Source organism: Pelophylax lessonae (assembly GCF_965119305.1).
Source record: "Pelophylax lessonae genome assembly, chromosome: 4".
Classification (NCBI taxonomy): Eukaryota; Metazoa; Chordata; class Amphibia; order Anura; family Ranidae; genus Pelophylax; species Pelophylax lessonae.
This window is the reverse complement of record NC_138771.1, coordinates 519523107-519538861: the sequence shown is the minus strand read 5'-3', so window position 1 is coordinate 519538861 and position 15755 is coordinate 519523107. Positions and strand designations below refer to the sequence as shown.

Genomic DNA, 15755 nt, shown 5'->3' with positions numbered 1-15755 from the left:
GAGTGTGACACCATGAGTCTACAAAATTGAACTTTTTCACAATATTCTAATTTTTTGAAATACTGAATTTTGGGTTTTCACTAGCTGTAAGCCATAATTATCAAAATTAAAAGAAAGAAATGCTTAAATTATATCACTATGTGTGTAATGAATCTATATAATATATGAGTTTCACTTTTTGAGTTAGTTAAATAAATCAATTTTTTGATGACATTCTTAGTTTTTTGAGATGTACCTGTATGTGCAGTGGTATCTATTGGATTATACTCTGTTCTGAACTATACCAAGCTTTTGTCTTTGGTAAAAGTGAATACATGAAAATCCTGTAGATACATATTGAGCTTTTAATGATTCTACATATATATATATATATATATATATATATATATATATATATATATATATATATATAAATTTGTCTCTTCATATGAATCATATACATCATGATTCACCAGGGTGACTTGCATATTGCAGTATTAGTTTATCTGGGTTGGTAACAAAAGGCATTAATGCCTAAATGGCACCAGTTTGATTTTTCCAGGAATATCCCCATAACTGTGATTGTGTCACTGATCATAGTCACCATCTGCTACCTGCTCACCAATGTGGCGTACTACACTGTCCTCACGACGAATGAAGTGCTGGCTTCTGAAGCTGTCGCCATGGTGAGTACTGACTTTACCTTTGCAGAGGTAGGTTAGCAAACCTAAAATGGCACATTTCTTATAGTGGTATGGTGACTTTATTAATACAGTTTTTTGCCTTAATGATGTAATTGTTTTCCTCATTCCTTCTCTGGGAGGCCTTGGCACCCTTTGCAGAAGTGATAACAGTCAATTACCGGTCCTGAAACCTGTATACTTCCTCCACTGACTTTCTTTGGCTGAGTATATTTGGCAATTTTGGCCCAGTATCATCATCAGTGGTCATCAGGAAAACATATACAGGGTGGTCAGGCAAAGAAAGTCCATCTCTAATGGTCTTTAGCTGTAAATGAAAGGTAATTTTTTGAGATTGTAGTGAATGATTTCTGCTACCTGGAGTAGACTGATGACATAATTTTAGCATTGGCAAAGACACTGGACTAGAGATCCAGGGCTGCTTAGTAACAACAAAAGGTGAAACATTTTGGAAAAATTATACTGATTGCTGTTTATTGTGACCTAAGATACAGAAGGTGGAATTGCCACACGCCTGTGCCCAGCCACTAAACAGACAGGTAAAAAAACAGCTTCAGCCTAAACTTCTCCCGACTACACTTCTCCGACACATTTCGCCCCACCCATGGGGCTTAATCATAGATATCTAGAATCATAAAGAAATCCTAGAGATCTTTACCTATTTGTATAGTGGCTGGGCTACTGTTTGCAGCATTTTCACCTTCTGTCTTTGGATTTGCTTCTGCGAGCCTGGATAACCTTCTTTGAACATCAGCACCTCTTTTGTGCTTTGGACTGCAGGGGAAGGCTTGTAGTTCTTGAAACAGTGCTCCAAATTCTTCGCATATGTGTCTATTGTGGCCTGTCACAGATTTATTCATACACATTTGTAAAGTTACTGCTGAAAAGCCCACATAATGCGGAACTCTGGGACGCTATGTAAAATCTACATAAAAACAGAAGGCAAGTAAAATCTACATCTAAAACAGAAGGCAATGATTTGCCAATCTCATAAACTCATATTCTATTCACAATTGAAAATAGAAAACTTATCAAATGTTTAAACTGAGAAAATGTACCAATTTAACACAAAAAAGGTTAATTTGAGATTGATGGCAGCAACACAACTCAAAAAAGTTAGGACATGGCAAAAAAAAAAAAGCTGGCAAAGTTGTACTAACAAGGAAAAGTTGAAACACATTTTGCAACTAATTAGCTTAATTAGCAACAAGTCAGTTAACATGATTGGGTATAAAAAGAGCATCTCAGAGAGTCAAAGAAATAAAGATGGGCAGAGGTCCACCAATCTGTGAAAAGCTGCATCTAAAAATTGGTAAACAATTTCAGAATAATGTTCCTCAACATAAAATTACAAAGACTTTAAATATATCTTAATCTACTAAATATATCTTAATCTACAAAACATATCACAAAAGAATCTGGAGAAATCTCTGTGAAAAAGGGACAAGGCAGAAACATAATATTGGATGCCTGTGATCTTCGAGCCCTCAGATGGCACTTCATTAAAGTCAGGCATGATTCTGCAATGGACATCACTGCATGGGCTCAGGAATACTTCCAAAAGTCATTGTCTGTCAGCGCAGTTTGCCATGCCATCCAAAAATGCAAGGTAAAGCTCTATCATGCAAAGAAACCATATCTGAACATGATCCAGAAATGCTGCTGTCTTCTCATTTTAAATGGTCTGTTGCAAAGTGGAAAACTGATCTGTGGTCAGACAAATCAAAATTTGACATTCTTTTTGGCTAATATGGGCCCAGCTTCTCTGGACCAAAGAGAAGAGGGACCTTTTCAGCTTGTTATCAGAGCTTAGTTCAAAAGCCTGCATCTCTGATGGTATGGGGGTGTATTAGTGTATATGTAATGGGCAGCTTGCACATCTGGAAAGGCACCATAAACGCTGAAAGATATATCCAGGTTTTAGATGAGCACATGCTCCCATCCAGAAAAAGTATTTTTAAAGTAAAGCCTTGCATATTTCAGCAGGACAATGCTAAACCACATATTGCATCTATTACAAAAGCATGGCCTTCGTAGTAGAAGAGTCCAGGTGCTTAACTAGCCTGCCTGCAGTCCAGACCTTTCATAACTGAAAATATTTGGTGTATCTTGAAATAAAAAATACGAAAAAAGACCCAGGACTGTTAAGCAGTTAGAATCCTATATCCGGCAAGAATTGGACAACATTTCTCTTCCACAACTCCAGCAACTGGTCTTCTCAGTTCCCAGACCTTTACAAAGTGTTGTTAAAAGAAGAGGGGATGCTACAACATGGTAAACATGGCCCTTTCCCAACTTTGAGATGTGTTCTGCCATCAATTTAAAAAGTAAATTTTTTTTTTAAATGGTACGTTTTCTCAGTTAAAACAGGTGATATGTTTTCTATTGTATATAAAATATGGGTTTATGAGATTTGTAAATCATGGCATTCTTTTTTATGTAGATTTTACACAACATCCCGATTTTTTGGGGAAGTGGGATTGTATTGTCTAAATTCAAGAGGCCTGTGTATTCTTACATGAATTTTGGTGTGCTATGTGTATCTCTTCCAGATCTGTTCAGTAATCCAGTGTGAAACTTTACCACTGTGCCAGAGCTTCCTGTAATAAAGACCAGTCACTGCTGCTCTCTCTCCTTGTGGAGGGTGACTGGTCTTGTTTCTGCCCTCTCCTGTAGTTTTCTGTAGGCAGCCTGGAGTGGGTGGAGCTTGCTAGGTCTGCTCTCTGCATACACTATGAACAGCTTAGTGATGTCATCGCAATTCTTACAAGGTAGTATCTGGGTTTTCAGTCATTTAGTGTAGACAAAGTGGATTTATATACTTTGTAGTTATTACGGAATACATTTAATTGAAAGTTTTTGTGCAAAAAGTTCAGCATTAAACTCTTCTGTCTCTGTTACCTTTTCTATGCAAGACCTTTACTGACCACACCCTGAATCAAGTCTCCTGGTTGATCTCCATACTGGTGGCGATGTCATGCTTTGGAGCTTTGAATGGGGGAATCTTTGCCGCTTCTAGGTAAATTATCTTCACAGACTTTAGTCTGGTGTAGATGGAATGCAGCTTACCAATGTGATCTGTCCATCTTATCTAGGATGCTGTTTGCTGCTTCCAGAGAAGGTCAGTGGCCCCCTCTGTTCTCCATGATCCATATTAGAAGACACACACCACTTCCTGCCTTGATATTAATGGTAATTTTGTTTGTACTTCCTTTCAAGTATGTTTCTTCCTTTATAATTTCTAGTTCAGTATGTGTGTGGGTAGATGCAGCGGCAGAAAACACTCAGTAATTGTGCAAAAAGGTAAATCAGCGCAATTAAATATAAAGTGGTATAGTGTTAAGACCCAATAATTTGGGACGCATAAAGAAAATACAGCAGCTATATAGAACCTCCTTCACTAATGGGAGAAATGAACTATAGACAAATATGTATACAGCGCTATATAAAATCAAATAAAGTGAAATAAAGTGTATGATGCACATTGTCACTTTATTTGATTTTATATAGCGCTGTATACATATTTGTCTACAGGTGCAGAGTAACACAAATATATTGTAATTGAAGTTCGGCAATATACAACAAGCCCGATGGGAAGGCAACCTGACCATGAGCATTCACAGGATGTGACATAGAACAGTGATATGGCAGTAGCAAGAAGGTCTCAGGTGTGTCGACAGCATCTGTCTTGAGGAGCAGAATACGGCCTGGCCAGTCCATATCCAAGTAGGGAGGCTTCCAGGTAGGATGAGGTGTCCCTGCACATACCCTACTATCCTGAAACATTTCTCTGATGCTAAGCACTGTCCCTGACTGACAGGAAACCTGTCCCTACTCTAGCCACCCACAAAATGCATGCCAAGCCAGGGTCTTAAGTAAACTCTACCTTACACAAGATGGCCAAAGTCACATGGCGCATCAGGATCCGATCAGATGGCTGCCTCCTGTGACCCAGGAAACCATAGAGAAACTAGGTTACTCTTGACTTCTTCTCCCTCTGCAATGCGGCTGCAGTCAAGCGCCACCTGCATTGGAGAATCTAGACTGCACCTGCCTACATTGTGGAGTGAAAGGTAAAATCTGTTTGGTTGACAGAGGCAAGGGACAAATTCTAATTCTTCACTAGACCATGTGTTTATCTCTTCTAGATACCTTTGGTCTTCCTAATGATTGGAATTGGTGACCTTTATGGACTGTTGAACTTTTATAGTTTTTCTCGATGGCTTTTCATGGGATTGGTAACTCTCGGTCTAATTATCCATCGGCGAAAGCATCCTGACCTACCCCGACCATTTAAGGTGATAAGATGTAGTCTAGAGAATGTTATAAATGTAGCTTTCTAATGCAGTTGTAACTTGGATAAAAACAATTGAAGTTATGAATATTTTAGAGGGTGATTTTTGGTCTCATCTCTCATAGATAAGGCATATTTTTGGTGTAATTATTGCTGTATTTTTGGTGTAATTATTGCTGTACTCAGTTGGTTTAGCTTGCTCTTCCAAAGTTTTGGTATTGTGCTGTTAAAATATATATATAAAAAAAAAAAAAAATTACTGCTGCAAAGTGGCTCTTTTTGGCAAAATCACATACCTGTACATTATTTTGTGTAGTAGCCCCTAGGGGTTATACGCACGCCGTTGGAGACGTATGGACAGAGGGGGAACCAATCAGTGAATTTGGCGGACCCTGTGTTTGCTGATCACCTGCGATAGTTCCCAAAGAGAGAAGAAGGACGGGGGTCTGCCTATGTAAACAAGGCAGATCGCCATTCTGATGGGGAGAAGATGGGAGGTCTTGCGCTTCTGCTAAGCAAGAACACAGATCTCTGTCTTCCCCCATTCACAACAACCCCCCACACTTAGAAAGCACTCCCAGGAAACACATTTAACCGTTTGATCGCCCCTGTTAACCCCTTCCCTGCCAGTACCCCCTTCCCTGCCAGTACAGTAACAGTGCATTTTATTTTAGCACTGATCACTATTGGTGTCACTGGTCCCTAAACAAGTGTCAAAAATGAGGTGTCTGATTTGTACGCCGCAATGTCGCAGTTCCGTTACAAGTCACCGATCGCTGCCATTACTAGTAAAACAAATAAAAATTCCATAAAAATCTCCCATCATTTCTAGACGCCATAACTTTTGCACAAACCAATCAATATACCCCTATTAAGATTTTTTTTTTTTACCAAAAATATGTAGCAGAATAAATGTTGGCCTCTGTTTTATAGCAGAAAGTAAAAAATATAGTTTTTTTTTTTCCAAAACTGTCGCTTTTTTTGTTTATAGTGCAAAAAATAAAAACCACAGAGGTGATCAAATACCACCAACAAAAGAAAGCTCTATTTCTGGGGGGAAAAAAAGACATTCATTTTATTGGGGTACAGCGTCGCATGACTGCGCAATTGTTAGTTAAAATAACGCAGTGCTGTTTCACTAAAAAAAAAAGGCCTGGTCATTAAAGCGCTTGTATCCTCAAAAAAACAAAAAAAAACAAAAAAAAAAACATGCCTGCAGGACAAAGGCATAATGAGCTAGTATGCATCGCATACTAGCTCATTATGAAATATTTACCTTATAACGAAGCCCTGACACCGCTGAGGCAACTGTGAGTGGCCAGAGCTGTGATGACGTCACTCCCGGACATGCGTGCGGGAGTTTACTTTCCGGCGTTGAGCCGGCAAGGAGCTCTGAAGGTCTGCTGGACCTTCAGAGTGCATGCGCCGCTGGTGTCAGCAGCTGCATGCAGGGCGAGATATTAATTTGAGGTAAAAGTTAAAAAGCGGAGTATACTACCGCTTTAAGGTGGGTAAAACCTTCCGGGGCTGAAGAGGTTAAACTAGAGATTTGTAGATTAGCCACTAGAGGGAGCTGTGTATTTGATTAAGTCTGATGAAATCTCTGCACCTACAATGTATCCAAACCTTGAAAATACATAAATTTTTTACATTTTATAGTTGACCATGAAAGTAATTGGTTAAGTGATTCCTCTTACACTGTACGCAATATAAAAAAAAAAAAGAAAAAAAAAAAAAAATATATATATATATATATATATATATAATGGATTATCCTCACTTGCTACAACAGGAGGGCAGACAGTACAGTTACACTACAATTCAATACAGGAGGAATTAGAGGGCCCTGCTTATTCGAGCTTACAATCTAGGAGGGTGCTGCTCATTAGTGACTACACTTTAAGCTTCATGCCTCCATGGAGCTTGTAGTGTAGCCACCAAAATGCTCACTCCAAGGGCAAACTGTAGATAGTGGCGGCTACACATTCTATCTACACTATGTTGCGAGTGTATATTTTTCCTACCTCCCTCCTCCCACTGGGACCAAATGTAAGCGCCCTTTCGCAGCCCAAAGAAGAAAGCTTCTTTGCTTCCTCACTGCCAGCTCCAGTGCTTAGAAATAAAGGAAATGTCACATTTCAGTACATAAAAAAACAAAACAAACCATAGATGGTATTTCTCTTAGGTCCTCTGACAGTCGCCGCCCACTCATTCAGTCTTCACCAATGGGTATTGACCTCTTATCCATAGGAGCAAGCTAGGCATAAGACTTGTTAAAAACAAAGTAATTTACATAGACACACCTATGGGGGCTGTCCGACTGGTCCAATACCCCCCTGCTATCAGCCATCCCAACTCAGTTTGTCTTCTGCCTAGTTAGGAGTAAGATAGGCTTCCCTGTGCTGGGGCTACGGTCTCAGCCTTTTTTCTGTTTTATGATTTTTCTTTTCTGCAAGTGTTTTTCTTTGCACTACTAGCTGTTTATTTGTCAGCGTTTAGTTAGTCGGCTTTTCGGATGACGATGGCGTTGCAGAGCTGGGAGTCGCACTGGTCGTCCTGGTGCTCCAGGACAGAGGGCCTTATGGAATCCCAGCCCGCCATCGAGCGTTTAGCAGGCTATGCGTACGCCCTGGCCTCGCAAACGACCTATCCCTGTCCTCAGGGATGAAAGCCCGCGAGGTGGCCACCTCGCTCGGACGTCTCAACTGCGGTTCCATGCGTTGCTAGTGTCCTGCGTTTTTGGCTGACGGCACCCGCACCGCCTGGTGTGGGAGGCTTCCCGTCGATGAGAGGCGCCCACGCCATCGGGTACGGTAAGTACATTCTGTGTGGGGCCTCTGTCTGGGGATGGCAGTCTGCCGTGTCTGTGGTATCCCCTCATGTCTGTGCGTTTGGGGCTCCCTTCACTCCCGATCCCTGCGGGGGCTCTACCGCGTCTAGGACGCTATGTGGGGGGTTGTGGGGGTCCCTACCCTGTGTGACACTGTTTGTGGGGTGTTTTGGATGCAGACATGTGCGGCGGCCGCTGCGGGGTTAAACACCGCGTGTCCGCCATTTTAGGTGCGGGTGGCTGCTTGACTTCACTATGGACACTTCTGCAGCTATGTATGTAGTGTGTTTTGGCGCCTTTGGGCGCCATCTTGTGTGTGGCAATGTGTTCTGCTGTGCACATGTCGGCGGCCATGTTCCTGGAGCCTCCTATTACTTTCTATGGGCAGCTATTTTCCCTTAGCCTTAGTCCTGTTCAGCCTAGTGCGGTGACATCACTTCCTTTTTTATGCAGAGAAGATCATCAGGCAAACGTGGTAACACTGTGGGTGTCTGTCTTTGCTGTTTTGTGGGGAATACCTCTGGCTATCAGTTTTATTCCTGCCTGCGGGGTCTATCAGTATAGTCCTTCATAGCGGTGTACTGCGGTGGGATCGCCGTGCGATTTAAAGCCAGCACCATAAAACTTTTTTCTTTATGGAGTCCCAGGACAGCAAATATCCCCCAGCTTTGGTGGATGATTCAGGCTCCTCTGAATCTTCTGCACTGACTTCTGCACTTGCGATTTTAGCGTCCAAAGTGGACCTTTTGATGGCTGAACGGGATTCTAGGAAAAGGCCTAAGTTTTCTTATTCTTCTGATTGTGAGTCTGATATGGTTGCCGTAGATATTGTTCCCCTTGAAGGGTCTCATTCCTCCCAGTCTGAAGGGGAGGCGGAGGACGAGGAAAGGGATGATTCTCCCCCTGGAGCGGCCGAGGAACACGCTGCTATGTCTGCGCTGATTACTGCGGTAAAAGATACACTACCTCTAGAGGATGAGCCCAATCCTCCGGGCAAGCAGTCCTCTTTTGGTACCCGCAAATCCCGAAAGGCGGTGCAGGTGTTTCCTTGCCCCGCTGAGTTTCATGAGACAGTGAATGAACAATGGCGCAATTTGAAGTGCAATTTTGTGGTGCCAAAACGGTTTCACCTCCGTTACCCCTTTGCGTCTCCTACGGATTCGCGCTGGTCTGTGTCTCCTAAAGTGGATCACACTGTCTCCAGATTGAACAAGGCCACACTGGTACCCACAGAGGATTCTCCGGTTTTTCAGGACCCTACGGATAGGAGGCTGGAATCCATTGCCCGCCATGCCTATATGGTGTCTGACATACCTTATGCGGGGATTCATCTTTTTGGGGAATCCCTGGACGAATTGGTTAAAGGAGTCACTGGGTGCAAGAGCACTCTGCTACCCCAGAATCCTAAGGGTAGATTCTTCCGCGGCAAGCGGGCCCTTCCTTTAAACCGAACCAGGGATCCTTTCGTGCCTTCAAAACGCAAGAAAAGGGAAGACCCTTCAAGGGCCATGGTGGCCACACGAAGCCCTGTGCGGGCAAGCCGAAGACCGCCCAGGCTGGAGTGGCGGCCCAGTCCGCCACTGCCCGAAGGGGCACCCTCACCCATTCCAGGGGTGGGGGAACGTTTGCTTCCGGATTCCAGACAGGTGGGTTCAGGAAATCATTCAATCAGGATACAAGATCGAATTCCTTTTCGCGACCAGCGGACAGATTCTTTCCCTCAAATCTTCATTTGACCCCCAGATCAGTTGCAAGATCTTCATCGGGTGGTTCAGGATCTTCTCGCCCAGGGGGTGATCGTCCCGGTGCCACAACGGGACAGATTTCGGGGGTTCTACTCAAATCTGTTCACTGTGCCCAGAAAGGAGGGCAGGGTGCGTCTAATTCTGGACTTGAAAGCTCTGAACCGCTTTGTGCGCGTTCAAAAATTCTGCATGGAATCGCTCTGCTCGGTGGTGGCCTCCTTGAGCCCAGGAGATTTCCTGGCCTCTATCGACCTCAAGGATGCGCATTTGCACATCCCCATATTCAAGGATCATCAGAGGTACCTCCGATTCGCAAACAATCAGTTTGTGGCGTTACCTTTCGGTCTCGCTTAGGCTCCAAGGGTGTTTACCAAAGTGTTGGCTCCTGTTTTGGCCCTGTTACGGGCACAGGGCATTGCAAACCTGGGATATCTGGACGATCTCCTGTTAAGGTCGAGTGCCAGTCAGAACTTGCTGCGCGATCTGTCCACTACGGTTCAGACGTTCCAGAAGTTCGGGTGGACCATCAACGCTCAGAAGTCGACTTTGACTCCTTCGGTTCGGCTCCCCTATTTGGGGATGGTCCTGGACTCCGCCCCAAGCGAAGGTTTTTATAACGGAGGAAAAGCTCCGGACCCTGCAGGACGAGGTCAGGTCCCTCAGGGACAACCAGTCCTCGTCGCTCAGGACCTGTATGCGGTCCCTGGGGTTGATGGTGTCGGCCTTCGAGGCGATACCGTTTGCGCAGTTTCACACGCGGTCTCTCCAAGCGGAGATACTGGCCAGATGGGACAGGCTCCCTCAGGCCTTGGACTTGAGGGTGTCTTTGAGTCGCCAAACCAGAGTGGATCTTCTGTGGTGGCTCCAGTCTCCGGCCGTAGCGGAGGGGAAGTCCTTCCGGCCGTTGCTGTGGATGGTGATTACCACGGATGCTAGCCTGTCGGGCTGGGGTGGCGTTCTGGGCACCCTGTCTGCCCAGGGCATTTGGTCAGTGGAGGAATCCTCCCTGCCGATAAACATCTTGGAATTAAGAGCGATCAGGCTGTGCCTGCTCCATTGGTCGGATTGTCTTCGGGGCCGCTCTGTTCGGGTGCAGACGGACAATGCCACTGCGGTGGCTTACATCAATCACCAATGGGGCACCAGGAGTGCCCGGGCGGCCCAGGAAGTGACAAGAATTTTGTCTTGGGCCGAGACGCATGTCCTGGCGATTTCAGCAGTTCACATTCCAGATGTGGAGAATTGGCAGGCCGACTATCTGAGCCGCCAGACCCTGGACCAGGGGGAATGGTTCTTGCACCCGGAGGTGTTTCAAATGCTGTGTGCGAAATGGGGATCTCCCAATGTGGAACTGTTCGCGTCCCGGCTAAACAACAAGGTGGGAAGGTTCGTGGCAAGAACGCGCGATCCCCTGGCGGATGCCTCGGATGCGCTGGTGGTGCCTTGGCACCAGTATCGTCTGATATATGCCTTTCCTCTGATTCAGTTGTTGTCCAGGTTCCTTCGCAAGTTGGTCTCGGAACCAAAGTTGGTGATTCTGGTGGCCCCGGACTGGCCGCGCCGGTCCTGGTACGCGGACATCATTCAACTGGCCATCGAGCCTCCATGGCGGCTACCGGTACGAGATGATCTACTGTCTCAGGGACCGATATTCCATCCTGCTTTACAAGTCGCTGGCTTTAACGGCATGGCTGTTGAAAGCCAGGTCCTGAGAGACAGGAGTCTCTCTTCGGAGGTCATCCCTACTCTGCTCAAGGCTAGGAAGGCCTCGTCTGGTAAGATCTATTACCATACCTGGAAGGCTTATTTTGCCTGGTGTGAATCCAGGGACGTCTCTCCTCGCTCCTTCTCAGTGGCGAGGGTGTTGGCCTTCCAGCAAACTGGTGTGGACCAGCGCCTGGCGCTGACCACGATTAAGGGCCAGATATCTGCACTGGCTGTCCTTTTCCAACGTCCCTTGGCGTCAAAATCATTGATTCGCACCTTTGTTCAAGGTGTGCGTCATCTGGCCCCTCCTCGGAGGGCGCCCTTACCTCCTTGGGACTTGAACATGGTTCTGTCCGTTTTGCAGCGTCCTCCCTTTGAAAACATCAGGGAGATTTCTTTGCCTCTGCTGTCGCAAAAGGTTGCCTTTCTAGTGGCAATCACCTCTTCACACAGGGTGTCGGAATTGGCGGCCTTGTCCTGCCGCTCCCCTTACCTGGAGGTACATAGGGACAAGGTGGTCTTGCGACCTAACCAGTTCTTCCTTCCTAAGGTGGTTTCTGATTTTCACCTTAATGAGGACATTGTTTTGCCTTCGCTCTGTGTGAACCCTAAGCATCCTAAGGAGTTTGCTTTGCATTCCTTGGATGTCGTCCGGGCGATCAGGGTCTACCTGTCATCCACTCAATCCTTTAGGAAGTCGGATTCTCTTTTTGTCCTTCCTGAGGGACCTCGGAAGGGTATGGCTGCGTCTGTGGCAACCATTTCAAAATGGATCAGACAGACGATTGTACAGGCCTATTCGATTAGGGACCGGGCTCCGCCCTTCCCTGTCAAGGCGCACTCTACCAGAGTGGTGAGTGCGTCCTGGGCCTTCCGGCATTAGGCTTCGGTGGCCCAGGTATGCAAGGCTGCGACTTGGTCGTCAGTGCACACCTTTTCCAAATTTTACAAACTTGATGTTCTGGCATCAGCTGATGCCTCCTTTGGCCGCAAAGTTCTCTGTGCGGCAGTGCCTTAAATGGACCCTGGTTTTGCGGGTCCCTGGATGTTGGGGTTGTTTTTTCCCCCTGGTTTATTTGCTTTCCTGGGTTGTTGAAAGGTGAAAGGAGAAGCAGCACAGTAGGAGATTGTCTCTGTCAGCAGTGATTTAAAAACTGCATTTCAGATTTACTTCGATTATCTTTGTATAATATTAAACTTGTTTGATGATCTGAATCATTTAAGCGTGGCAAATATGAAAACAAAAAACAGGAAGGGGGGCAAATACTTTCTCACAACACTATATGTACTTCCTGAGTACCCATTTTCTCTTGAATATTCAGTGTGTGTGTGTTTATTTATATATATATATATATATATTATACATACACACACTCTGTATAAGCATAAGTACTTGAGGGTAATCCATGTTTGCTGACTGCTTGTACAGTATAATTAACACATTGTCATTTGTGTTTCTACTGTGAATGATAAAAGTACAAACTAGATTTCTGAAAAGAGGATCTTGTTTCTGTAACCCCGGTGTCTTCTGTTTTCCAGGTTCCCTTGATCATTCCTGTTGTGTTCACTACAATGAGCCTGTTCATTGTGTCAATGTCTCTGTACTCCGATCCACTGAATACAGGCATTGGTTGTCTTATTACTCTAAGTGGTTTACCGGTTTATTACTTAACTGTCAAAAAGCAAATAGTTCCCCAACGGTGGAGAAATGTCTTCAGTAAGTTTATCCCACCTTTCAAGCATTTTCAAAACCGTCATTGCAGATTCTCTTCTGCTCCTGTTCTGTAGCTATTGAAATAGATATTGTACATTTTAAAGCCCAACTCCCTAACTGTTGAAGCTATAGGATCCCCTTTATTGACTTAGTCCCAACTTCTTTTGGATTGGGGTTGTCTGTTTAAAAGCTCCATAAAATAGAAAGCAATGATTTGCAAATCTCACAAACCCATATTTTATTCACAATAGAAAATAGAAAACATCAATTTAAACTGAGAAAATTTATAATTTTAGGAAAAAAAAAAAAGGTAATTTTGAAATTGATGGCAGCAACCCATCTTAAAAAGTTGGGACAGGGCAACAAAAAGCTGTCAAAGTAAATGGTACTAACAAGGAAAAGCTGGAAGAACATTTTGCAACTAATTAGGTTAATTGGCAACAGGTTCAATAACATGATTGGGTATATTAGAGCATCTTTGTGAGTCAGAGTGTCTAAGAAATAAAGGGGTCCTGTGCATTTTTGCGTCCCCTCCTTCTCAGCTGCATCGGTTGTCATTACAAAACAGCCGAACATCACCTATGGACGCCGGTACCGGGGTGATGCCTCTAGCTGCAGGCATCACTCCGGTACAGCATTTTCCCGAAATATCAGCAATATAGGTCACCTTGGTTGGCGATTCCGATATATCGGGGGAAAGTACATATCGGCCCTCGATAGATCAGCTTTGCCGATAATCGGTCAATCTCTACATTTAATTCGCATGACATGTGAGTGTGACCCGCTGTCAATGGAGCCAGGTCACATGTGCGGGGCAGCCACAGTCCGGTTTCCAAAAGGGTCCTGTGCATTTTTGGATCCAGTTCAGGAATCAAATTCAGGCACAAATTCAGACCTGAATTGCACCTGAACCAGTGAACAGAAACGCACCAGTCGCCAGGCTGGAAATCGCGAGCCGCACAATGTAAACCCAGCCTAATGAGCCATACACACTATAAGATTTTCTGAAGACTTTTTCCTTTAGGTTTGACCTCATATTATCTGGTTTTGGTAAATCTAAACACTTTCAATTTGTATGCAATCTGGCAGGCCCTTGCACTACATAGAAAAGGTAAATCTGAAGGAAATCTAACCACAAAAGTTGGATAGTGTGTATCCAGCTTTAGATGCTCTTTTTTATAACTAATCATTTTACTGATCTGTTGCCAAATAACCTAATTAGTTGTAAAATCTTTTTCCAGCTCTTCCTTGTTAGTCTCACTTACTTTAGCAGCTTTTTGTTGCAGTGTTCCAACTTTTTGGATGTGTTGCTGCCATCAATTTCAATGTCACCTTATTTTTTTTTTCTTAAAATGGTACATCTTCTCGGTTGATACGTTTTCTATTCTCTGTTGTGAATAACGTGTATATGAGATTTGCAAATCATTGCATTGTTTTTAGGCTCTGTTCACATGTATGTGTTTAATACTTTTTGCAGTAAAGCACTACAGTCAATTTAACATGGTTTCCTACGGGACGCGTTCACATTTATGCTTTTTTCAGCCTCTGGATTTTTGGAAAGGGTCAGGACTTTTTTTAAAAAGCAAAACGGTGCATTTTTGGTTCAATAAACATAAATGGAGAAGCTGTAGAAAAGCATGTAGTGTGTTTTTTTCCCCCCCCCCCAATTTGCGATTTTTTAATCCATCCAACAACGTGGCTTAAGGAAAAAAAAAAAAAAAAAAAAGAATAAAAGATGCAAAAAGCACTGCAGAAATGGATTAAAAGCAAACTGCATAGTTGTGAACTAAAGCCCTGTACACACGTAGCGATTGTCGGCCGTAAATATTCGGCCGCCGAACGATCGGCCGATTGTCGGCTTGTTAGTATGATGCTTCCAACAACCGACTGACTTTTCGGCCGAACAGAATCTGGTGTGCAGGCATTAAAATTTTTGTTGGCCAACACCAGAACGGCCGATTGTTCCTCCGTCAGTACAGAATTCGGCCGACAAACAGCCGATTAGCAAGACTGGGCATGCTCAGAAAAGAAAAAACACACGGAAAGTTAACCATCACATGACATCACTTCTGCAGTCGGCTGTTGTTGGCCGACAAAATTCGTGTGCAGTCTTTTGCAGTTTTCAGCGGACAGGACAAAAGACGGCCGTTCGTTCGGCCGTCATTCGGTACCTGTGTACGGGGCTTTAGCCTTAATGTAGATTTTACACCGAGACCCAGCTTTTTCAGAAATGGAGTTGTAGAAATGCCCTGTTTAGATGCAGTTAGTGGAGTTCTTGATGTAGCAGTAACTGAAATAATTTTCATGGTGGAAAGGGCAATTTTTTTTTGGCTTATGTCTTTTAAACCCAAAGAATGGCAGTAAATCACTTGATAAGAATAACGTGTAGTTTCAAGAGGCAACTTAGAAATAGTTTTCACCTCCGGAGTATCTTTTTCACTAATTTATTTTTTTTTCCCCAATTATCTCCTAGATTTACTAACACTGAAACTACAAATACTGCTGGAAGTTATCCCTCAGGAAGTGAAGACATACTAGACAAGAAAACCCAGTTGGCATCAGCCCCAGGACATGGCAGATGCGGTCTGACACGCATACCCCCTATATATAGAAAGATGGAATGTGCGGACCAAAATCTGAATTTCAGTCAGCTATATTAAAGAACAATTCCAGGCATCAGCAGGTTATAGATATTGTTACATTGGTCCTGCTTAGACCAATAGAACTATGCATATATGTCCTAACGAGGCGATTTCCAGCTTCCACCGGCATTAGCCAAAGTGTT

General features: G+C 44.0%; 1 protein-coding gene across 1 annotated transcript in view; it reads left to right on the top strand.

Moving 5' to 3' along the window:
* Nucleotides 1-15543, top strand: part of LOC309554914 (cystine/glutamate transporter-like) — a 45233-nt gene extending 29690 nt beyond the window's left edge. Inside the window, exons 7-12 of the mRNA XM_082256650.1 lie at nt 542-665; nt 3596-3699; nt 3776-3872; nt 4829-4978; nt 12796-12973; nt 15444-15543. Of these exons, the coding sequence (XP_082112776.1) occupies nt 542-665; nt 3596-3699; nt 3776-3872; nt 4829-4978; nt 12796-12973; nt 15444-15508 (718 nt within the window). The 3' untranslated portion in view covers nt 15509-15543. The remainder of the gene's footprint in view (nt 1-541; nt 666-3595; nt 3700-3775; nt 3873-4828; nt 4979-12795; nt 12974-15443) is intronic.
* Nucleotides 15544-15755: the final 212 nt, after the last annotated feature.